The sequence below is a fragment of the Phyllobates terribilis genome, unplaced genomic scaffold (assembly GCF_046119375.1).
Source record: "Phyllobates terribilis strain yellow unplaced genomic scaffold, ASM4611937v1 Scaffold_12__6_contigs__length_324123572, whole genome shotgun sequence".
In the NCBI taxonomy this organism is placed as follows: domain Eukaryota; kingdom Metazoa; phylum Chordata; class Amphibia; order Anura; family Dendrobatidae; genus Phyllobates; species Phyllobates terribilis.
Window position 1 is genome coordinate 198,342,160 of NW_027362772.1, and position 24,727 is coordinate 198,366,886.

Below are 24,727 nucleotides of genomic sequence, written 5' to 3' on the forward strand. Positions count from 1 at the left end.
GGAGGGTTTCACCTTTAGGCCGTAGTTTGCCAGAGCTTCAAACACTTCTGCCAGGTGTTTCAGGTGGTCCTCGTAGGTCTTGGAATAGACAATGACATCGTCCAGGTATAACAGGACCGTCTCGAAGTTCCGGTGTCCCAGACAGCATTCTATCAACCGTTGGAAGGTTCCTGGTGCGTTGCAGAGCCCGAACGGCATACAGTTAAATTCGCTGAGACCCATCGGGGTGGTGAATGCGGTCTTCTCCCGGTCCGCCTCTGCTACAGGAACCTGCCAGTACCCGCTAGTGAGATCCAAAGTAGAGAAGAAGTTAGCAGATTTTAATGCAGCTAAGGACTCTTCTATCCTTGGTAACGGGTACGCATCTTTGTGTGTGATACGGTTGACCTTCCTGTAGTCTACACACATTCTCATAGTGTTGTCTTTCTTTTTCACTAAGACTAGTGGAGCTGTTATGTTCTGCTACCAGAGCTAAGGAAAGAGAGGAGATCTGTCCCTACGATAGAACTCAGCTGAATCCCTACGATGTAACATGGAACCTGATCCTGCGATCAGACCTGCTAAAGTCCTAAGCTAGTCTGTACAGAGACCTATAGATGTGGGGAAGGAATCCCTACAAGTACTAAGGACTGGGAGGAATATGGGACACCTCCTAACAGAAATAGTAGCAGACAGACGAACAAACAAAATATATAGAACATAGAGGTCCGTAGACCAAGCAAACTAACAGAGTAAGATACAGAGCACAGGCTAGCTAGAAAGTAGTTATACAATGAAGTCCAGCAAAGCCAGAAGGGCGGAGCAGGCTTAAATAGGCCAACAAGGTCATGTGACCAGCAAAGGAAAAAAAACCTAAGAGCAAGGTTCTAACAGTACCCCCCCTTCTAAGAGGATCCTCCGGATCCCCTAGGACCAGGCTTATCAGGAAATCTCCTGTGAAACGCTCTGATAAGTCTGGACGCGGAAACATCATCCGACCTCACCCAAGAGTTATCCTCGGGTCCGAAACCTTTCCAGGCCACAAGATACTGCAAACTACCTCTATACAGTCTAGAGTTAAGGATGCGAGAAATTTCATATTCCCCGTCCTCCACCACGGGAGGAACAGAGGCAGAGGCGTCACAATCCGATACAACAGTTTTTTTCAACAGAGAGACATGAAATACCGGATTAATTCTCCAGGAGGTAGGAACCTCCAACCTAACAGCAGATTGGTTGACAACCTGAAGCACCTTAAAGGGCCCTACAAACTTGGGACCCAATTTCTTAGAAGAAATCCTCAACCGCAGATTCCTAGAGGACAACCAAACCATGTCACCAACAGCGAACAAAACCTCCTGTCGTTTCCTATCAAAGTAGTCCTTAGATTTTCTGTTGGCCTCCTGAAGATTACCACGCACATCCGTCCAAACTCTCTCCAAATCACCGGAAAAATTCTCCTCCTCAGGCACGGCAGATCCCAACTTGGAGAACGACCCAAACGACGGATGTCTCCCAGAACAACAAAAAAAAGGCGAACAACCAGCAGAAGAAGATGTATGATTGTTCAGAGCAAATTCAGCAAGTGGCAGAAACTCAGACCACCCCTCTTGATTGTCTGCCACAAAACAACGCAAGAACTGCTCAACATCCTGGTTTTTCCTTTCTGTCTGGCCGTTAGATTCAGGATGATATCCGGACGAGAACGATAAATGAACTCCCAACCTGTCACAAAAGGCACGCCAAAAACGAGCCACGAACTGAGGACCCCTATCAGAAACAATGTCAGTAGGAACGCCATGAAGTCTGACAATTTCCTTGACAAAGGCCTTAGCGAGAGTTTTAGCGCAGGGCAGTTTGACAAAGGGAACCAAGTGACACATCTTGCTAAAACGGTCCACGACCACCCAGATGACAGTAAAACCCTCAGAGGGGGGAAGGTCAGTTATAAAGTCCATAGCCAAATGTGTCCAAGGCGCACTGGGAACCTCCAAAGGACAAAGCAACCCCGCAGCAGGAGTATGTGAGGACTTAGATCTAGCACATATAGTACATTGACGCACCCACTTAATGACTTCCTTCTGCCATCCAGGCCACCAAAAACTGCGACCCATCAGTCTCTTGGTCTCAGAGATTCCGGGATGACCTGCCAACCGAGATTCGTGACACTCAACAAATAAATCTCTCCTAAAGGTCCCAGGCACAAACAACCTCCCATGGGGAGTGTTAGATGGGGCATTCTCCTGTGCTTTAAGAATCTCATCTTCCAAAACGGAGTGCAAAGCAGCTATCACAACACCTTCTTGTAAAATATTCTCCTCTTTCTCAGCACCGACTATGGGAGAAAAACTGCGAGACAAGGCATCCGCCTTAACATTCTTAGTACCAGGGATGTAAGTAACGGAGAAATTAAACCGCGAGAAAAACAGTGCCCACCTAGCCTGACGGGCATTCAGGCGCTTGGCAGCATCAAGATATATCAGATTTTTATGATCCGTAAGAACCTGAATGGGAAATTCCGCACCTTCCAAGAAGTGACGCCAATGTTCAAATGCGAGTTTAATAGCCAATAATTCCCGATTACCAATATCGTAATTCAGTTCAGTCTCCGAAAAATTTTTTGAAAAAAAGGCACAGGGATGTAATCCATCCCCATTATCCTGAGACAATACTGCGCCAACCCCCACAGAGGAAGCATCAACCTCAACCAAAAACGGCTTAGTCACATCAGGCTGCATAAGGATGGGAGCAGAGGTGAACCTCTCCTTGAGATACACAAAAGCTTCAATGGCCTCAGAAGACCACTGAACCGCATCAGCACCTTTCCTGGTGAGATCGGTCAGAGGTTTGACAATACTAGAAAAATATTTTATGAATTTTCTGTAATAATTGGCGAAACCTAAAAACCTCTGTATCGATTTCAAACCAATAGGCCTAGGCCATTCCTGTACAGCTTGAACTTTAACCGGGTCCATCTCAAAACCTTCGCTGGAGATAATGTAACCCAAAAAACTAATTCTCTGTACAGCGAACTCACATTTCTCCAGCTTAGCAAAAAGCGAATTGTCCATTAACAACTGTAATACCTCACGTACGCTCCGCCAATGAGACTCCAGATCCGGCGAATAAATCAAAATGTCATCCAAATACACAACCACATTTTTGCCGATCAAAGGTCTCAGGATGTCATTAATAAGATTATGAAAAAATGCAGGAGCATTAGTAAGACCAAAAGGCATAACCAGATTCTCAAAATGACCCACAGGAGTGTTAAAAGCAGTCTTCCATTCATCACCCTCCTTCATGCGCAACAGATTGTATGCCCCCTTAAGGTCAATTTTAGAGAACCACTTGGCCCCCATTAACTGGTTAAACAGATCAGGAATCAATGGCAGTGGGTAAGGATTGCGTACAGTAATTTTGTTAATCTCACGAAAATCCAGACAAGGACGTAAACCGCCGTCCTTTTTTTTTACAAAAAAAAATCCAACCACCACAGGAGACTTAGAGGGCCTAATGTGACCGGCGGCCAAACTTGCCTGTATGTATTCCTCCAAAGCTTTCCTCTCAGGAATAGTAAGGTTAAATAAACGACTTTTAGGAAGAGTCGCTCCAGGGACAAATTCAATAGAACAATCATAGTCTCTATGGGGAGGCAAAACCTGCGATTCCTTCTCAGAAAAAACTGTCCAAAAATCCTGAATAGGAACAGGCAATTCTCCCCTATCCAAAGCTGCAATACGCCCGTTACAACACTTGTCATAACATTTATGGCTCCAGGATTTAATTTCATTGGTAGACCAATCCAGTACAGGATTGTGAAATTTTAACCAGGGCAATCCCAATATTACTGGAGAAGGCAAGTTATTCAAAACTACCAAATCCAATTTCTCATGGTGAACACCATTAATAGTGAGAGGAAATTCACAGACCTTGAGAGTAATATTCTTCAAAGGGGAACCATCCACAGAAACCACAGCAATGGGGGATGATAAAGGTTCGGGTTTTAAATTGAGTCTTTCCAAGAATCCCCCATCAATTACATTCAGAGTAGACCCACAATCAACAAACACCCGAAATTCCATTAATTTTTCCTGAGCAATCGTGGAAGCAGCTAAAAATACACCCTTGGAATTTAAACAGGCAATACGGGCATGACTGACCATTTTTTTTTCTTTCTTCATACGAAGCTCACAGCCTTTAATCAAATGACCAGATTTTCCGCAATAGAAACACAAGCCTTCAGAAAATCGACGGTCTTTTTCTTGAGAGCGAGGTGCCACCGATCCAATCTCCATCGGTTCACCACTGTTAGTACACACATTCTCATAACCAGAAACTGACATAGCAGAGGATTTGCTCTCATTAACCCTTGCACGCAGTCTCCTATCCACCCGTATAGCTAATTGCATAGCCTGTTGCAAATCTTCAGGTGTAGGATAAGCAATTAGCAGGTCTTTAACCCTTTCACTGAGCCCAGCAAGAAATAGACTTTTCAGAGCAGAATCGTTCCACCCTATTTGAGTAGACCAACGACGGAAATGAGTACAATATTTTTCCACATTACCTGATCCCTGTTTCAAACGTCTCAACTCAGTCTCAGCTGATGCAACACGGTCAGGATCATCATATAATAGTCCCAAAGCAGAAAAAAAACTATCCACTGATCTGAAGCATGTATCACTAGGTTGCAAAGAAAAGGCCCACTCCTGAGGCTCTTTGCGCAAAAGTGACATTATGAACCCTATGCGCTGGGATTCATCCCCAGAGGACTTGGGTCTCAAACGAAAATACAATAAGCAAGCATTTTTAAATGAAAAAAATTCTCGATGTTCACCAAAAAATAAATCCGGCAAACATACCTTAGGCTCCAAGAAATGTGCTCCAGGACAGTTACTCACGTGCTGACGGAGCTCGGCCACCTCCAGAGAGAGTCTCTGCAGGCGATGAGCCAAATCCTGAACCGACACCATGATGGAACAGAAAAATCTTTCCTTAGAGAATTTGCAGGCTGGACTTACTGTTATGTTCTGCTACCAGAGCTAAGGAAAGAGAGGAGATCTGTCCCTACGATAGAACTCAGCTGAATCCCTACGATGTAACAGGGAACCTGATCCTGCGATCAGACCTGCTAAAGTCCTAAGCTAGTCTGTACGGAGACCTATAGATGTGGGGAAGGAATCCCTACAAGTACTAAGGACTGGGAGGAATATGGGACACCTCCTAACAGAAATAGTAGCAGACAGACGAACAAACAAAATATATAGAACATAGAGGTCCGTAGACCAAGCAAACTAACAGAGTAAGATACAGAGCACAGGCTAGCTAGAAAGTAGTTATACAATGAAGTCCAGCAAAGCCAGAAGGACGGAGCAGGCTTAAATAGGCCAACAAGGTCATGTGACCAGCAAAGGAAAAAAAACCTAAGAGCAAGGTTCTAACAGGAGCTGCCCAGGGGCTACAGCTGTCCCTGATTACCCCAGCTTCCTTCATGTCTCTAAGCATCCCCTTGGCGTGTTGGTAGTGTGCCGGGGGTACGGGTCGGTATCTCTCCTTTATGGGAGGATGGTCTCCCGTGGGGATGTGGTGTTCTACCCCCTTTACTCGCCCGAAGTCTAGCGGGTGTTTACTAAACACTCTCTCGTACTCTCGAACCACCCGATAGACTCCCTGTTTCTGGTGTGAGGGAGTGGAGTCAGTACCCAAATGCAGTTGCTGAGACCAGTCCTCCATTGGTTTCTTAGAGCCGTTACCTTCCTCTGGTTGAGATGGAGGCAAGGGTTCCACGGCCTGTACAGAATTCTGGTTTATGATGAACAATTTGGCTAGCGTGGCATACCGGAGCAGGTGTACTTCTCTCTCCCCGATATTTATGATGCGAACGGGCACCCTCCCATGGCGTACTTCGACCACCCCCCGTGCTGTCAAAATGGTGGGCCTACTGTCTGAGTAGACGGGTTCTACCATTGCTTGGTAGTCTCTACCTCTTAGACCAATAGCTGCCCAGCACCAAATCATCATCTCACTTTTTGGGGGCATGGCAATAGGGAACGGGTCACACATTCTCACGCTACCTATCTCACCACCAGATAGTTCCACCTGTTGCCGCTTCATCAGTGCCCGGATCTCTTTTTGGAGCACACGCTGCTGGCCGGAACTGGCGTTCTTGGTAACCTGCTGTAAAATGAGAATCACCTCTGCAAGACAATTTTCAATCACATTACTTCCCAAGGTTATTCTAGGGTGACTCTCATGACGGTCTATGTCCACTATAATCAGTCCTTGTGCCGCCAGTTCGACTTTACCGATCTTAATGGTCACCTCTTTGAATCCCACCTGCGGCACGGACTGACCATTGCTGGCGATGATACTCAGGTCGTCATCTGGGTAGCGGGTTATGTCCGAGTCATTCCAGTACTGCTTGAAGAGCATGTACGGGATGGTGGTGACCTGTGACCCGGTGTCTAGTAGGGCACTCATAGGAATGCCATCCACTACCACAGGCAAGATTGGACGTCCCCCTACGTATTTATCACGCCAGTTTGATGGGCCTGATGGTCTTATGCCTGGGGGTTGGCCCTCTACCCCAGGTTGTGCCCGTTTAAATGACAGTACCTTACCACATGTCCGGGTTGATTGCAGCGGTGGCAGATGGGTCGTCCGTCCTCGTTGTATCTGTCGCTGGGTCTTCCTCTGGCCGGTGGGGTCCTCCTCAGTCGGCGCCACGGGACGTCCTCCGGTCCGGATGCCAGCTGGATCTTTCCTGGAGAAGAGACCTGTAAAGACTGCACAGTTCTGGTTAGCGCGGAAACGCTCTTAGTCAGCTCTTGGACCTGATGGTGCAGGTCTGTAGCCGGGTCACTGTTTAAAGCCTGCGCATCAGCTCCCACAGGCCCTGCAGACAAGGGCGCCGTCTCCTAGTGGTAAGTGATAGCAGGGGGCCTGTGGGTCACAGCGCCACCTGGTGCCGGTTCTCGGAGCACCCGGATGGCTCTGTCCTTGAACTGTGCAAAGTCCAGGTCAGGGTCCTGTAAGGCCATTGCCCGCAACTGGGTTCGGTGGGCATTGCACAGTAGACCCTCAATAAATTGTTCAGTCAACAGCTTATCTTCATTTCCCACGCTGTCAGGGTCTGCCTGCTTAATGGCTCTCAGGGCCTCTTGTAGGTTTAGCGCATAGTCTGTTATACTCTCATGTGCCCGTTGTTTGCACCCATAAAATCTTAGTTTTATTTCGGCTGAGGTGCGGGTGTCAAATGTGTCTTTCAGTCGGGTTAGTATGTCTCTGACAGTCCTCTTCCTCCCAGGTGGCCAGGACTTTACCTCCCTTTGGGCTGCCCCAATTAATTGGGCCACCAGGATGCTCACTTTTTGCTCTTCTGTGAGGGGGTACACCTGGAAGAGGCTATCCAGTCTTTCTTTAAAGTCATTTAGGGTATGAGACTCCCCTGAGTACTGGGGTAGCCAGGCTGCCCCCGGGATATAGGGCATGGTGAATGGCATGACTGTTGCAGCGGTTGCGCTGGCGGTGGCTGTGGCAGTGGAGCTCCCCTCTGTATCCGGCATCCTCCTCCCCCCTAGTGGACCGTGGCCTACCTTGCGATGCTCTTCTTCCGTAGGCCGCGGCTCCGCAGTCGATCGTCGGGGTTGAGGACCTGGCGTCGCGCTCCGATGACGTCAGCGTCGCTCTTCCTCCCTTCCAGGACCTTGCGCAGCGTCAGAGCGTGGGGCGGAGCTTCGGATCTCGAGCGCTTTCGGCGTCCACGCCCCTCTTCTTCCCGTGCGGCGTCCCGAAGATGGCGTCCGAAGGCGGGAAGCAGCTGCAGATGGCGGGAAGAAGGTAGAAGACGGCGGGAAACGGTCCAAGATGGCGTCTGATGGCGGGGATCGGCTCCGGATGGCGGGAAACGACTCCGGACGGCGGGAAAACTTCACCACAGGTAAGTATAAAAGTCTCTTTTTCAGGCACGCAGTACCCGGTGGTTGCGGGCACGAAATCCTGCCGACTACGCCAAAGTTGACGCGCCCCCTGGACCTATGCCGTGCTGCTGTGCAGGGGGAATACCCGGAGCCGGATCGCTGGGGGTTGTAGTTCTCCGTGGCGGTGACCCGGTCCGTGCCCAGGGTGGTCAAACCAGTGGCAGTCTTAATGTATAGCAAATGTCCGACTACGCCACCCGTGGATTGCGGTCAGTGGGGACCGCCGCTGCGCTGCAGACCGCTGAGGTTGTTCGCGCAGCCGAGTATGGGATGACTCCCCACGGGAGAAGTATTGCCTCAGGGCAGCTAATGTGGAAGATGATGGGAGTGATGGTGTGAGGGTCCCAGTGCTAATGGTGCAGGAGCGGCAAGGAATCACAGAGACGTGTGGTGCAGTTCAGGGTCTTTACTGATGGTACAAGGCAGACCCTCCCGGGAGTACTGGCTAGTATAAGGGGCCTGGTCAGTCTGCGAGCAAGCAGGAGTTCCCCTGGCCAGGTGGAGTTGTAGGCCTCCCCGTTTATCTGCACTCTTCCTGGCTACCTTGCTGTCAGCGGTTACAAGTAGCCCACGTCCCTGAGTATACCGTGTGGTGCTCACCCGTATGGCTGGTGACTTGGGGCCTTCTGTTAGCCTCCACTCCTGGATGGCGGCGCTGGTCCCTTCTTTGTGACTGAGCCTCCGGGCTTCTATGGCCAGAGGACCTGGAATCCCCTGCCGGCTGGTTTCTGCTGCTGGGTTTATATCAGTCCCCACAGCCTCGGACTCCTGTGTCCGGCTTTAGTATCTTCGTCCAGGGCGAACTCTGCTCAGCTCCAGCCCCTGGACTTCTGCTACTGCTCCTACAGAGCTCCTGTTCTTGCTTTCCCTGTGTCTGGAACTGTCTGCAGCTCCACTCTGACTCCTCTAATCCCGCCCCAGACCCAGTTTATAAGGGCAGATTCCTCCCCTCCCAGGTCTGGGTGGGCCGAGTTGCATGTTTAGGGATCCTGACCAGAGAAACCTCCCACTTGCTCTCAGACATAATGTCTCTATTACTGTGGCAACCAGACCCCTGGGGTGTCACATCTGTTTTCCCGCTGTGCCAAGAACTACCACCTCACCGCCCTTATGATTGCTAAGTCAAATTGATTCCTGGAGCCAAGTTACCTAAGAGCAGGTTGTATAATATTTCGGGTTCTGAGAGGCAGGCCATGAAAGATTATTTTACAGAGAGCCTTGCTAAGGGACATATCATACCCTCCTCATCTCCGGTGGCAGCAGGATTTTTCATTGTTAAGAAAAAATATGGGGGGTTTCGCCCCTGCTTGGCTTTTTGTGAACCAAATCGGATTACTGTTCGCAATCTATACCCTCTCCCTCTCATTCCGGATCTTTTTAATCAGATCATCGAGGCTAAGTGGTTTTCCAAATTAGGCTTATAATCTCATCCATATTAAGGAGGGGGGGGGGTGAGTGGAAGACTGCTTTTTATACCCCAGAGGGGCTCTATGAAAACCTTGTCATGCCATTTGGGTTCACCAATGCTCCCACTGTTTTCCAGCACTTTGTAAATCACACTTTCTGACATCTGGCAGGTAGATTTTTGGTAGTCTATTTGGATGATATATTGATTTATGTGCCGGACCTCGAGTCACATCAGGTACATGTCAGGCAGGTTTTATAAATACTCAGGAAAAATAAACTTTACGTCAAGTTGGAAAAATGTATGTTTACTGTTCAGGAGATTCCTTTTCTGGGGTATCTATTATCTTCCACCAGCTTTCGTATGGATCCTGTGAAATCCGGGCGGTACTAGATTGGGATCGTCCTGAAAATTCAAAAGCTTTATAGTGGTTTCTCGGTTTCGCCAACTATTACCGCAAGCTCATTAAGAACTTTTCGGCAGTAACCAAACTGCTTACTCTAACGGGTCTGGGAGGCGGAACCTCTGAGCAACTATACAAGGGGGCGGTCCTTGTAAGGAAGCGGGTGGCTTACAGGGAAGACGGGCAGGTAATCACGGCAAGTGACAGGGACAGTCTCTGGGTAGAAGGGCAGGTAGTCACGGCAAGTGACAGGGACAGTCTCTGGGTAGAAGGACGGGTACTCACGGCAAGTGACAGGGACAGTCTCTGGACAGGCAGGTGGTCACGGCTGGTGACGGCAGAGCCTCCAGGTAGGCTAGCAGACAGGTAGCAGGTGAGCGCTCCTAGGTCAGCAGGCGAGAGTCTCTGGACAGGCAGGTGGTCACGGCAAGTGACGGCGGAGCCTCCAGGTAGGCTAGCAGGCAGGTAGCAGATGAGCGCTCCCAGGTGAGCAGACAAGAGTCTCTGGACAGGCAGGTGGTCACGGCAAGTGATGGCGGAGCCTCCAGGTAGGCTAGCAGGCAGGTAGCAGATGAGCGCTCCCAGGTGAGCAGACAAGAGTCTCTGGACAGGCAGGTGGTCACGGCAAGTGACGGCGGAGCCTCCAGGTAGGCTAGCAGGCAGGTAGCAGACGAGCGCTCCCAGGTGAGCGGGCAGGCTGGTCCATAGACAGACTGACAGGTGTCGGAAGGCAGACCGTCGGACCGCAGGCTTGCAAGCAGGTAAACGGATATCTGGCAGGTATCAAGCAGGAATCTGGCAGGTGACTGGCAGGTAACAGGCAGGAATCTGGCAGGTGACTGGCAGGTAACAGGCAGGAATCTGGCAGGTGACTGGCAGGTAACTGGAAACGGGACCTGAGGGCTTAAGCAGAGTGAATGCTTTGCAACAACATTGCTCGGGCACCTCCATTTTGGAGGAGGTGCCTTATATATGGTGAAGTCCTCCGGCCATTGGCCGGGGACTCCTTAGGACGGCGCGCGCGGCCTCTTTAAGAGAGGGGGAGCGTGCGCGCGCGCGCCCTAAGCACCGTGGCCGGGAAGCAGCGCGCGCTGCCAGCAGAGCGGGAGGAAGACGCCGGGCACAGAGCGGAGAGGTGAGGGGAACAGCGTCCCTGCCTAGCAGGAGGCAGGGACGCCGACGCTACAGTACCCCCCCCTTTAGGCCCCCCTTTTTTAGGCCAGAGAGAAATTTATCAAGGATGAGAGGGGCATGGATGTTCTCCCGGGGCTCCCACGTTCTCTCCTCAGGACCAAACCCCTTCCAATCTACCAGAAAAAAGGTTTTTCCTCTTACCCTTTTGGTGGCCAGAATGTTTTCTACCTCAAACTCGTTCTCAGCGGAAACCGGAGCAGGAGACGTACCTGTAGACTTGGAAAAAGAGTTAAGTACCACGGGTTTGAGGAGAGATACATGGAAGGAGTTAGGGATCCGTAAGTTGGCCGGGAGTTTTAATTTATAGGCCACCGGGTTGATCTGTTTGATAACTTCCCGTGGGCCGATGAACCGAGGCCCTAACTTGTAGGAGGGAATCTTGAGCTGGACATATTTGGACGAGAGCCAGACTTTATCTCCAGGACGGAATTGTGGAGGATCCAGGCGTTTCTTGTCAGCGTGTTTTTTCATCCGTTCGGACGACTGAAGGAGTGCGGATCGGGTACTCTCCCAAATGGAGGAGAATTCGCGAACGAGAGATTCCGCAGCCGGATTGTCCACCGAGGTGGAGACGGGAAATGGGATCCGAGGATGCTGACCGAAGACTACAAAAAACGGGGATTTGGAGGAAGATTCGCTCTCGTGATTATTGTAAGAGAACTCGGCCCATGGTAGGAGATCCACCCAGTCCGAATGGTGGGCATTAACGAAGTGCTGGAGGTAACTGGTCAGGTTCTGATTGATCCGCTCCACTTGACCATTGGACTGTGGATGGTAAGCGGAGGAGAAGTCCAGAGTGACGTCAAGCAACTTACATGTGGCTCTCCAGAAGCGTGAGGTGAACTGAACCCCACGATCTGACACGATGTGGAGGGGCAGGCCATGGAGACGGAAGATGTGGCGGATAAAGTCTTTAGCCAGTTCGGGTGCAGACGGGAGACCCGGCAGGGGAATGAAGTGCGCCATCTTGGAGAAGCGATCAGCGACCACCCAAATGACCGTACAACCGGCAGAGACAGGAAGATCCGTTATAAAGTCCATAGCAATATGCTGCCACGGGGCAGCAGGTACTGGAAGAGGAAGAAGGCGACCGGCTGGCAGGTGTCTCGGAACTTTGTTGCGGGCGCAGGACACACAGGCAGAAACAAAGTCTATTACATCCTTGTGCAGGGTAGGCCACCAGTAATGCCGGGTAATGAGCTGGAGGGTCTTTTTCTGACCGGCGTGGCCAGCTAGCTTAGACGAATGACCCCAGTGTAGGACCTTCTTCCGATCAGGTACAGTTACAAACGTCTTACCGGGAGGGAGACGATTTAGATTCACGGGAGCCACTTACATTACTCTGGCAGGATCAATGATGTGCTTAGGTTCCTCCTCTAGATCAGACACCAGGAAGGATCGGAACAAGGCGTCAGCTTTGATGTTTTTGTCTGCCGGGCGAAAATGAAGAACAAAATCAAAGCGGGCAAAAAACAAGGACCACCGGGCTTGGCGCGGGTTAAGTCTCTGGGCGCTCTGAAGGTAAGCCAAGTTCTTGTGGTCCGTGTAAATTATTACCGGGTGAAGAGCCCCCTCGAGCAGGTAACGCCACTCCTCCAGTGCCAGCTTAATGGCTAACAATTCACGGTCTCCAATAGAATAGTTGCGCTCAGAAGAGGAGAAGAGTTTGGATAAAAAACCGCAGGTTACCATTCTCCCGGAAGATGACTTTTGGGTAAGTACCGCCCCGGCTCCGGAGGAGGAAGCGTCAACTTCTAGGAAGAATTGTTTGTTGCCGTCCGGACGATGCAGCACCGGGGCGGAGGAGAAGGCCTGTTTTAAGGAAAGAAAGGCCTCCTCAGCTTCGGGCGACCATCTTCTGGGATTAGTACCCTTACCGGTGAGCGCAGAGATAGGGGCAGTCCGGGAAGAGAAGTGCGGTATGAAGAGGCGGTAATAGTTGGCGAAGCCCAGGAACCGCTGAATAGCCTTCAACCCCTCTGGTCGGGGCCACTTCTGGATGGCAGACAGTTTCTCAGGATCCATTTGTAGGCCGGTCTGAGAGATTATGTAGCCCAGAAATGGAAGAGAGTTCTGCTCAAAGATGCACTTCTCATATTTAGCGAAGAGGTGGTTCTGCCTGAGCCTGAGCAGGACCTGACGAACATCCCTCCGGTGAGTAGGAAGGTCCGGAGAGAAGACCAAGATGTCGTCCAGGTACACCACCACGCAGGAGTAGAGAAGGTCACGGAAGATGTCATTGACCAACTCTTGAAAGATGGCAGGAGCGTTACAGAGACCGAAGGGCATTACAAGGTACTCATAGTGGCCGTCCTGGGTGTTGAATGCCGTCTTCCACTCATCCCCCTGACGGATACGGACCAGGTTATGCGCCCCACGGAGATCCAGTTTGGTGAAGATTCTAGCCCCCCTCAGGCGGTCAAATAATTCAGGAATGAGCGGGAGGGGGTATTTATTCTTCACTGTAATCTGGTTAAGGCCTCTATAATCTATACATGGACGGAGTGAGCCGTCCTTCTTTTTGACGAAGAAGAAGCCTGCTCCCGCCGGGGAGGTAGATTTACGGATAAATCCCCGGGCCAGATTCTCCTCAATATATTCTGACATGGACCGGGTCTCCGCTGCGGACAAAGGGTAGATACGCCCACGGGGAGGAGTAGAGCTGGGTATCAGGTCGATTGGACAATCGTATGGTCTATGAGGGGGTAATGTCTCTGCTTCTTTTTTATTGAAGACATCCGCATAAGACCAATAGGGAACCGGTAGACCGGGTAGACTGACTGGGGTAGGAGAAGGACGAGCAGGATGAACGGGAACTAGACAAGTCCTATGGCAGTCCTGTCCCCAGCGAAGGACTTCTCCGGTCTGCCAGTCAAGCACGGGTGCATGTTTCTGGAGCCAAGGTAGGCCTAACAAGAGTGCGTGAGAGAGTCCAGGCAGAACATGAAAGGAGATGCTCTCAGAATGCAGCATTCCCACCTGCAGAGTTATGGATTCGGTGATGAGTTGGATGGGATGTGGTAAGAGGTCCCCATCCACGGCGGCGACAGATAAAGGTACGGCCAGAGGTTTGGTGGGAATGCGGTATTTCTCTACCAGAGACTGAGAAATGAGATTTCCAGCAGCTCCTGAGTCAAGTTGAGCCAGTTCGAAATAGCGGTTCTCTCCGCAGGTGATAGAGACTGACAGCATCAGAGATGGAGAGGGTTTACTTTTGTCTAGGGCGACCTCTCTGAGCGATCCTAGACACAGGCGTTTCCCGACCTCTCTGGGCAGGAGCGGATCCGGTGCTCCTTACTGCCACAGTAGAAGCAGCTCCCCTCGGCACGGCGTAAGTCTTGACGGGTTTTGACCATCTTGGTCTGGTCGACCTGCATAGGCTCAGGTGAGTGTGCCTGGGGAGAAACGGAGGGAGTGACGGGTTTCTGGAAGGTGGGGGCTAGACGTGGAAACCTCCTCTCACGGATGACCTCTTTGGCGCGCTCCTGGAATCGGATGTCAATCCGGGTGGCAAGTGTTATTAAGTCGTCGAGAGTGGTAGGAATGTCCCGACCGGCGAGTTCATCTTTAATACGGCCGGACAGACCCTCCCAGAAGACAGACACCAGAGCGTCGTTATCCCAGGCCAGCTCCGAAGCAAGGGTACGGAACTGTATGGCATATTGGCCCACAGTGAGATCTCCTTGACGGAGGCGTAGCAGAGACGATGCGGATGAGGTCTTCCGTCAGGGTTCATCGAAGACTTTCCGGAAAGCCGTGAGAAAGGCTGGCAGGTCGGACACCAGGGGATCTCCTCTCTCCCACAGAGGATTTAGCCAAGCCAGAGCCTCCCCCGTGAGGTGGGACATGATAAAGGCTACTTTGGACCGGTCGGAGATAAACTGGTGGGACAAGAGTTCAAAGTGCAGGGTGCACTGGTTTATGAAGCCCCGAGCTTGAGCGGAGTCACCTCCGAAACGAGGAGGTGCAGAAAACCGGGGTCCGGGACAGGATACCATGGTATTGGTGGGCAGCGGCGCTGCCGGGTTGCGAATCATGACACTAGCGGTGGTTGCAGGTGGAGCAGACAGAGTGTCCAGGCGAGAGTTGACACTCCGCAGGTGACTCAGGATGGACTCCTGTTGGGACCTCTGACGGGACAGTTCATGACATAGGTCCGAGAGCGAGGGAGCTTGGGTGCCACCGGATTCCATGGCCCGAGCAAACTGTAACGGGTCTGGGAGGCGGAACCTCTGAGCAACTATACAAGGGGGCGGTCCTTGTAAGGAAGCGGGTGGCTCCCAGGGAAGACGGGCAGGTAATCACGGCAAGTGACAGGGACAGTCTCTGGGTAGAAGGGCAGGTAGTCACGGCAAGTGACAGGGACAGTCTCTGGGTAGAAGGGCACGTAGTTACGGCAAGTGACAGGGACAGTCTCTGGGTAGAAGGACGGGTACTCACGGCAAGTGACAGGGACAGTCTCTGGACAGGCAGGTGGTCACGGCTGGTGACGGCAGAGCCTCCAGGTAGGCTAGCAGGCAGGTAGCAGGTGAGCGCTCCTAGGTGAGCAGGCGAGAGTCTCTGGACAGGCAGGTGGTCACGGCAAGTGACGGCGGAGCCTCCAGGTAGGCTAGCAGGCAGGTAGCAGATGAGCGCTCCCAGGTGAGCAGACAAGAGTCTCTGGACAGGCAGGTGGTCACGGCAAGTGACGGCGGAGTCTCCAGGTAGGCTAGCAGGCAGGTAGCAGATGAGCGCTCCCAGGTGAGCAGACAAGAGTCTCTGGACAGGCAGGTGGTCACAGCAAGTGACGGCGGAGCCTCCATGTAGGCTAGCAGGCAGGTAGCAGACGAGCGCTCCCAGGTGAGCGGGCAGGCTGGTCCATAGACAGACTGACAGGTGTCGGAAGGCAGACCGTCGGACCGCAGGCTTGCAAGCAGGTAAACGGATATCTGGCAGGTATCAAGCAGGAATCTGGCAGGTGACTGGCAGGTAACAGGCAGGAATCTGGCAGGTGACTGGCAGGTAACAGGCAGGAATCTGGCAGGTGACTGGCAGGTAACTGGAAACGGGACCTGAGGGCTGAAGCAGAGTGAAGGCTTTGCAACAACATTGCTCGGGCACCTCCATTTTGGAGGAGGTGCCTTATATATGGTGAAGTCCTCCGGCCATTGGCCGGGGACTCCTTAGGACGGCGCGCGCGGCCCCTTTAAGAGAGGGGGAGCGCGCGCCCTAAGCACCGTGGCCGGGAAGCAGCGCGCGCTGCCAGCAGAGCGAGAGGAAGACACCGGGCACAGAGCGGAGAGGTGAGGGGAACAGCGTCCCTGCCTAGCAGGAGGCAGGGACGCCGACGCTACACTTACGAATATGACCAGGAAAGGGCCAGACTTCCCATATGGTCTAAACCGGCCTTTGAAGCTTTTGCTACCTTGAAAAACTGTTTAGCTTCTGCTCCGTATACAGCCTGATGTTACTGAACCATTCATCGTGCAAGTAGACGCGTCGGAGGTAGGAATTGGGGCTGTATTGTCACAGGGTTTGTCTCCAAGTAAATGGTGTCCTTGTGCATATTTTTCAAAAAAATTGTCCACCGAAAAGAATTAGGACATTGGTAATAGGGAACTCTTACCAATAAAGTTGGCCTTTGCAGAATGGTGTCATTTTTTGGAGGGGGCAGTTCATCCGGTTGTGGTCATCATCGATCATAAAAATGAATTATATTTGGAATCGGCTAAACATCTTACACCTAGACAGGCAAGATGGTCATTATTTTTCACCAGATTCAACTATTTTGTGACCTATAGATTGGGAAATAAAAACTTTAAAGCAGATGCATTGTCCCGTTGTTTTCCGGGGGGGAGGAAGTGGTGGCGAGCCTGTTCTCATTTTACAGAAAGGGGTAGTCATTGCTTCTATATGTTCTGATCTTGAGAAGGTCATAGAAAACCAGAGTAGAAAGCCAGGGGAATGCCCCTGCCGCATTTCCTCCAAGTCAACTGTTTGTCCCTGTGAACCTCCATCTTAGAATTTTGAGTGAACATCATGATTCGGTCTTGGATGGACATCCTGGTAGTAGAACCACCATGGATCTACTTACTTGTTGTTTTTAGTGGTCAGGGTTTTACCAGAATGTTCAGGATTATGTCTCTGTCTACAGTACTTGTGCGCGTTCTAAGACCCCTCATACTTGTCTGTCCGGGGTTCTTCACCCTTTGGTTATTCCCTGTAGACCAGGGATGTCAAACTCAAACACACAGAGGGAACAAAATGAAAAACTTGGACAAAGTTGTGGGCCAACCAATATACAGTATAATGGGCCCCACATAGTCCGCCATACAGAATAATGGGCCCCACATAGTCCTCCATGCAGAATAATGGGCCCCACATAGTCCTCCATACAGAATAATGGGACCCACATAGTCCTTCATACAGAATAATGGGCTCCATATAGTCCTCAATACTAAATAATGGGCTCCACGTAGAGGTGGTGGTTCTGGGGGGGGGCTAGAGTTTGACATGTATGCTGTAGACAATAGACTCATCTGTCGGTTGATTTCATCATTGATCTACCCATGTCGGCCGGCACGTGACACTGTAATATTAGTGGTAGTGGATAGATTCAGCAAAATGGCTCATTTCATTGTGCTACCCGCACTAACAAATGCCAAGACTTTGGCATAACTTTTTATTAAGAAGATTGTGAAATTGCATGGGATTCCCTTGGAAATTGTTTCTGATTTAGGGTTCAATTCATATCAAAGTCTTAGAATGTATTTTGTGCTTATTTAGGGATTCATCTCTCATTTTCATCCGCCTTTCATGCACAATCTAATGGGCAAACTGAACGAGTGAACCAGAATCTTGAGACACATCTTAGGTGCTTTGTGTCCGAAAATCAAGTTTTCTTATTTACCTCTAGCTGAGTTTGCACAGAATAACCGTTGTCATGAATCTACTGGTAAGTCCCTGTTTTCTGAGCATATGGTTTTTATCCTCAATTCTGCCCCTTCAATAGGAATCGTCCATCAGAGTACCAGAGAGAAACGGTTTTCTTCGTCTATTACATTGGTGTGGCGGTGTATGGTGTAGATGGGGTCCAAATATAAAAGTATGACTGATCGGAAACGTTTGGTGGGTCCGGATCTGTTTGCTGGTGATTTGGTGTGGTTGTCCTAGAAGAAAATTAAGTTGAAAGCTCATTTTTGGAAACTGGGACTCAGGTTCATCGGCCCCTATAAGATTGTTGCCGTTGTTAATCCAGTTGTTTTGCCTTGCTTTGCCACCCACTTTCAAGATCCATGTGTTTCACTGATCACTTCTCAAATAATATATTGCTTCCCCAGAGCCGTCTCCACCACAACCTTCCCCAGTCATTGTTAATGGAAATCTGGAGTTACAGACGGCTAAGATTATCGATTCTCACTTTGTACGCCGGTCTCTTCAATATTTGGTACATTGGAAAGGTTACGGTCCTGAGGAGAGGATGTGGGTACAAGCGTCTGATGTTCATGCAATCAGGTTGGTCTGGTCTTTTCACGTCTCACATCGAGATAAACCTGGTTCTGAGCGTCCGAAGTCCCCTCTTAGGAGGGGGGTACTGTCATGGGGATACCGCAACAGAGAGGATCCGGAAGATTGCGGCATCTGGTTACAAGAACACCTGCACTGATTAGAACTGCTTCACCTTCCTATTATAAATGCAGGTTTCCCTTGCTGTAATTGCAAGGGTTAATCAGTTGTTTATCTCCTGGAGCTCTCTGTCCTGAGTTATCTCAGTTATTTTGGGTTTGCCACTCCCCTCTGGTATACAGGTGCCTTATGGACATCTGTCAAGTCAGCAGTCTTCCCCATGATTGTGGAACCTACTGAAACAGACTAAGGGACCTTTTTAAATGCATAGGAAGCCTTTGCAGGTGTTTTTTGTTAATTATTTTAATTTACTGAGGTAATTACTTTTGTGTTTTCATTGGCTGTAAGCCATAATCATCAACATTAACAGAAATAAACACTTGAAATAGATCACTCTGTTTGTAATGACTCTATATATGAGTTTCACTTTTTGCATTGAAGAACTGAAATAAATTTTTTGATGATATTCTAATTTAGTGAGATGCATCTGTATATGCTCACCACTTGCTCTTAGGAGTTGCCAGTGATACTTTACAACTTCCTGGGTTGGAGTTGGAGGAGTGTGCCGAGTTTTGAGCAGGCGTTTGGAGTTGTATCAGGAGATATGTGCATGCAGTTGGTTTGTGTGTGTCTCCTTATCCCCATTTGGTTTGCCTCCCTTTCCCCTTTCCTAGATTCCACTCGTTTGTTTGTGAGTATTTTTGTATGATTGCAGTTAACTTTTATCCCTGTCTGTTTCCCATCTGTGTCTTTACATTAGAGCAGGACAAGCATTCCAGCTATTCTACTCACTAGCCAGGGTGATACTCAGGGTAAGACAGGGATATGAATGTGATCGCTGCACGCAGTGAAAGAGCCCGTCTAGGGCCGCCAGGAGAGCGCAGCGCAAGAATCAGGAGTGCCCCTTGTTTCCTTCCCTAGTGGCAGAGCTCCCTTTCCAATCTGTCTCACCGTGCGCCATCTTGCTTCCATCAGGAGCGTGATATTTCATTTTTCACCTTGTGACAGAAATCTGTTGGTGGAAATTTGTTGTGTGTTTAACATGGATGTGTTTGCACACTGTACCCGGCCCGCACTGCTAGGTCTTTGCAAAATCTTCAGCTTTGCTCACATCTGCAATGTGAAGAGAGAAGAAAAAGGAAAGAGCTCCTTGTGCAGGTATGAACCTGATGAAGGAGATGGATCAGCGCAGAAACGCGTAGCATTTTAATAAATAATAAATCATTTTTTATGTACCCATTCCCAATTTTTGAATCCTTGGCAGTACTATTTTAAGCCACCCTTTTTTTTCATAGTTTTTTGCTTCACATCTGCAATGTAACTTTCTTTTTGCAGTGCAGTGTTGTATTAGCCACACAATACATCTCCACTACCTATAAATGGGTTTCATCCGGGTGTCCATCATTTCGTCAGGAATACTAGCGTTGCCCGCTGCTCCATTTATCAAACTCTACAATGGGGGCTCCAATGCGGGTGCAAATGGATCACCAAGAGCTCTACTAATTTAATGTTCTTCAAGGACGACAACATGCTACTTCTTTTACCGCATATAAAAATGAGGAATCACAATCGATTTTTGGTCACCTCCCTTTTATTTAGGAATAAATGTGATATGATTAGGATGGGGCATAAATATGGGATACAATGATTCCACTTTGAAGATGACTTGTCAATATGATACAGATATTCAAAGTCCATCCTCTGATGCACATATATTGTGTATCGACAGTCTGTGATTCACCCTGGCCCCGCAGGGAGCCGAAACAAACCAGGAGAAAAAGGAAAAAACGAATCCAAAAAAAGCGATATTGCCTTGAACGATAAATAAATCCTTCAGGTAATGCTGCCTTATCTGAGGGTGGCAGAAAGCAGTAACACTTTTTACAAAATCCAGTTGTTTACTGTAGAGGGGGCTGAGCAATGTGTGACACCCCACCCTCCCACTGCTGATTGACAGCTTTCTTCCCATACTTTGCACAGGGAAAACTGTCAATCAGTGATGAGAAGGAGATGCAACTCATAGATATCGAGGATTTCACAGTGCACACACCCAAGGGGCTCTTTCACATGTCCGTTTTTCACGTGCGAGAGCCATTTGTGTTTTTCACAGATTGCATAAACTATCAAAGGTACGTGTGCTGTAATTGACATGTCTGTGATTCTCAGCGGAAAATTGCACTGACATGTCCGATTTTGATCTGAGGGTCGGATCAACATTGTCAATGAAAGTCAATGGGTCCATGAAAAAAAAATAGGAATGCACTCAGATGACATCGGAGTACAGACCAATTATTTTCATGGACTGACAGAACATAGAAGGTGGAAAAATTTTTTTTTTCTTCATGTACAATAAAAACAGATGACACCAGGACCAAACTCTGATCAGACTAATTTGTTTATTTTTCTAGTGTGTGAAAAAAAAATCAGACATGTGAATGAGCCCTAATGGGGAGGTCAGGACTAGTGCAGCAGGAAATAATCAGTGATTTAATATTACCCACTGAATATTGCAAAGTTATCCAGGGCTGGGATCAGGGTGTCTGTCACGACTTTAGGTTATCCTCAGATAGGGCAGAAAAACCTAACCACTGATTCCCTTTCAGGTGACTAGTGAATTGGATGCTCCATATGCAAAGTACATTGAAAGGTTTCTGTTTAACTGAATACAAGATAAAGGCACAAGTGGTATAAAGAATTAACACAACAAAAGGTGTCCTTGGTAATAATATAATATATATATTTATATATGCATCTGTTGCCGCCATGAGTCATCCACATGGTCTGCTTGTCATATAAGAGACTGTATTACTGTAACACAGGAATTCAGAATAAAAAATAATTAGATATTAAAAATATACAGATATAAAATGGCATTTTACCCCCATTCAGATCTTTAAATTGGTACAAGCCTAAAAAACAAACTATTCATCCATGAATAAAATTGTCTGAAAAGTAACCACACAGTCTACAGCTGCACTTATATGGAAATATAGAATGTCACTGGTACCATCATGTCCTGGTGGAAGCTTTTCCCATTGCTACCTTGAAGGCACATGATCATATTTGTGCTCTGCTCTTAGATTCATGATAACAAATGGCAAAAGCTGAAATATGTAGAATGGCAAAGTATGTAGAGACAGACAGCCCACAGAGCCAATACGAGAGCTTGTTTTATTGCCCGTTTACAGCGGAGAGGCACATCCACGAGGGTCTTTAACTTCTACAGAAGGATGCCCATCCGTTCTGTCCTTGGCACATTCTAGCACATACAAGTGATCAGGAACAGTTTTCCATTTACATATTACATGGGATACATTTCTAGCTTCCACTTTACTCCACATTGAGATGGAGTTCACAAGAAAAACACTTCATTTTCAGAAAACCAACACATCCGGGATCGTCACATACAATAGTAACACATACATTGTGCTCAAGTCTCTGCAACGTTCCATGTCTGAAAGACAATCTTGTATCCCCTTGTGGAATTTGCTCAACAGATTTCCACTTGTGAGATACATATATATCTCCGCACCTGCACACAATTCTCCAGACAAGCTGTGTGAGACGAAACAACCTAATCTATGACAATATGGATAATAATAATACCTTACTTTAAGAATGTACAAACCAATAAAAAGTAATCAGTTTTATTATATATAGTCCATTTAATAATACAATACATGGCATACTTTGTTTTCTCAATTCCATTGTGGTTCCTGAGAAGCGTAACAGTAATGAGTGCTGTAGCTGTCCTCTGAATTAGTTCATGAACTGTGTGTATCCCTCTGCTCCCGTCACAATGACATCCATCCAAATCCGCATGGCCTCTGGTGAAGGAGCCACCATATAATACAGGCGATCATGAGTTTTGACACAAAAGGTTAAAGCCGGGTTTGGACTCTGAAAGAAAAACAAAAATGACAAGTATTACATTTTATGGTGTTAAACTGTAATTTTATTTCTTGATAAAACAAATTCTGTTAATAGTAAAAATAGTAATAATAGAAATAAAAGGTCAGTAATTAAAGTTCTGCAGAAGAATCCAGCTGTAAATGTGAATCAGTAAGCTACAAAGAACACGGTGAACACACTCGCACCCACCTCCTTCAACAGGGGTACAGAGAGAAAATCGGATATCTGCTACAGAGGACAAGAGAGGAGTTCAGTGCACAGAAATGATATGGAGCCAATGCGTCATAGATAGAGTCACACACGAGCCTGAATGCAGGAACACATCCTCTGTATGCAAGTTACAGAGCACAATGAAACCAATATGGCATCCCGGGCTCATTCCACGTCACACACGGTGTTCATGTTACTCACACCCAATGCAGTAGTACATGCAGAATTCATGATGCGTGTTGTTAGCTGGTATAGTGTTCAGTAATCCATACATGCTCTGCTGGTGCCCACATGTACAAGTGTCATGTATAAATCAACAACCCCGTGTACCTGTAAAGCTGCTTTACATGCAGATATGTGTGCAGTTTGCATCTACTACAAGATGAATAATGGTGGACAAGATGAACTCGTACAAGTACATAAATGGTCCATACAAGAATTATGGTCAAAAGATATTTCTTGTAAAACTTCCTCTAAAGATAAGTCTCGCCTCGATCTGGAGAAAGAAAGGTCCAATCTCCAGAGGAAACAGGCCTTCTCTGCCATGAGTACTATTAGACTGTGGAATAGTCTATATCAGGAGCTGGTCACAGTGGGAACCACTCATGGTTTCAAAAAAGGCTTTAGATGTTTTTTTTCTAAGAAGAAAACATTAATAATTATGTAAATGTGTAAAGTTCTGAATGTTTGGTCCAGTGGATCAACAATTGGAATCAGGAGGGTCAGAAAAACGCTGTTGGGGTGGACTGGATCATGCATTATGGTTGTACATACTGTATATCCCTTCCCTTTATTATTTCCCATCACTCTGTTGAACTTGATGGTCTTTCGTCTTCTTTCAACCATATTCGCTATGTAACTGTAATAATCCTTCACATCATCAAATGAGCCCAAATCATTTCAAAGCTAATAATGAAGATAGCTTCACAATGGAAACGCCAATCACACCTACCTCTGGTATCTCACATTACCAGACCCTACAATCGCACAATCCAATCCTGGCTCCACTCTTTTTGTGTCTACACCACTGAACTCTATTGGCAGCCCTTCATGATGAGAACTACTGTTAGCGGTCACTGATATCTGGAGCTCATTATGCTGTGTTCTGACATTATATTGGGGACATCATATAGTCCACTGCAACCAATCCAAATATGTAGATCTTTCAAAAGCTGCTGAACTCATAGGAAGGATCTGTATGGGCAACCCAACAGGACAGTGGAATAAGGAATATTTCCCTTTTTTTTGTATATTAGAACATATGAGCGTTATAGGCACCCGCTCTAAGAGTCAAAGTCAAGGGTAGCTAACAAGTAGAACCAGTCTGTCCTTGATTAACACGACTCCATTTATTAGTATGGGCGAAGTCCGATATTAAAGGAGTTGCCTGTGATGGGACAACCCTTTTGACCAGAAGCAGACCTCTCGGATCCCTTCTCACTTTGAACACTCATTTCATTTAGTCACTTTTACACTATAATCATTTTATCCGTTACATAATGGAAATCTGATGTCTTCTTGATTGTGCACCTATACTCAGCAGCCACCCACAGGGAGAGTTGCAGTGTATGGGTGAATGGTTTGGATGAGGGAAACTATAGGTGTTTATTTTCAGACTATCTACTACACCTAGCACCCAACGTAGAGCAGGGACTGAATAACAAAAAAAACAACATTAAAGTTACTGACTTCTATGTATTTTTTTTCTTTTTAGTGGCTTTTGGCTCGATCTCGAGCCATGGCGACTTGATGGATGAACGATCTGTAGGAAGATCGATCTTGTGCAAGCCTAGATAGGTCCACCAGGGTCTTCTCCACCATTATCTTGACTTCTATGTATATCAAACCATAATTATCAGAAAAAAAGTTGGCAAAGTAACCTGTGTACCTATTAGTAAATGCTACCAACCACAATCTAAACATATTTGCATTATTGCCCCTGCTAAATGTGCACCGTATAAATGAAATGTTAGAGGTTTACCTAATATAAAGGTAAGAATATAATCAGGGTCTGGTTCATAAATGACTCCAATTGTGATA

At 48.0% G+C, this 24,727-nt stretch overlaps 1 protein-coding gene across 15 annotated transcripts in view; it reads right to left on the bottom strand.

Annotated features, from left to right (window-relative positions):
* Window positions 1-20,947: 20,947 nt before the first annotated feature.
* PHLDB1 (pleckstrin homology like domain family B member 1) overlaps window positions 20,948-24,727 on the bottom strand; it is a 181,609-nt gene continuing 177,829 nt past the window's right edge. For 11 of the 15 annotated variants that reach the window (XM_073656591.1, XM_073656589.1, XM_073656592.1 and 8 more), the window contains 2 exons: window positions 22,667-22,705; window positions 20,948-22,465 (listed from right to left, as the gene is read on the bottom strand). In XM_073656591.1, the coding sequence (XP_073512692.1) occupies window positions 22,325-22,465; window positions 22,667-22,705 (180 nt within the window). In that variant the 3' untranslated portion in view covers window positions 20,948-22,324. The remainder of the gene's footprint in view (window positions 22,466-22,666; window positions 22,706-24,727) is intronic. The other 4 variants (XM_073656587.1, XM_073656586.1, XM_073656590.1 and 1 more) reach the window with 1 other exon arrangement.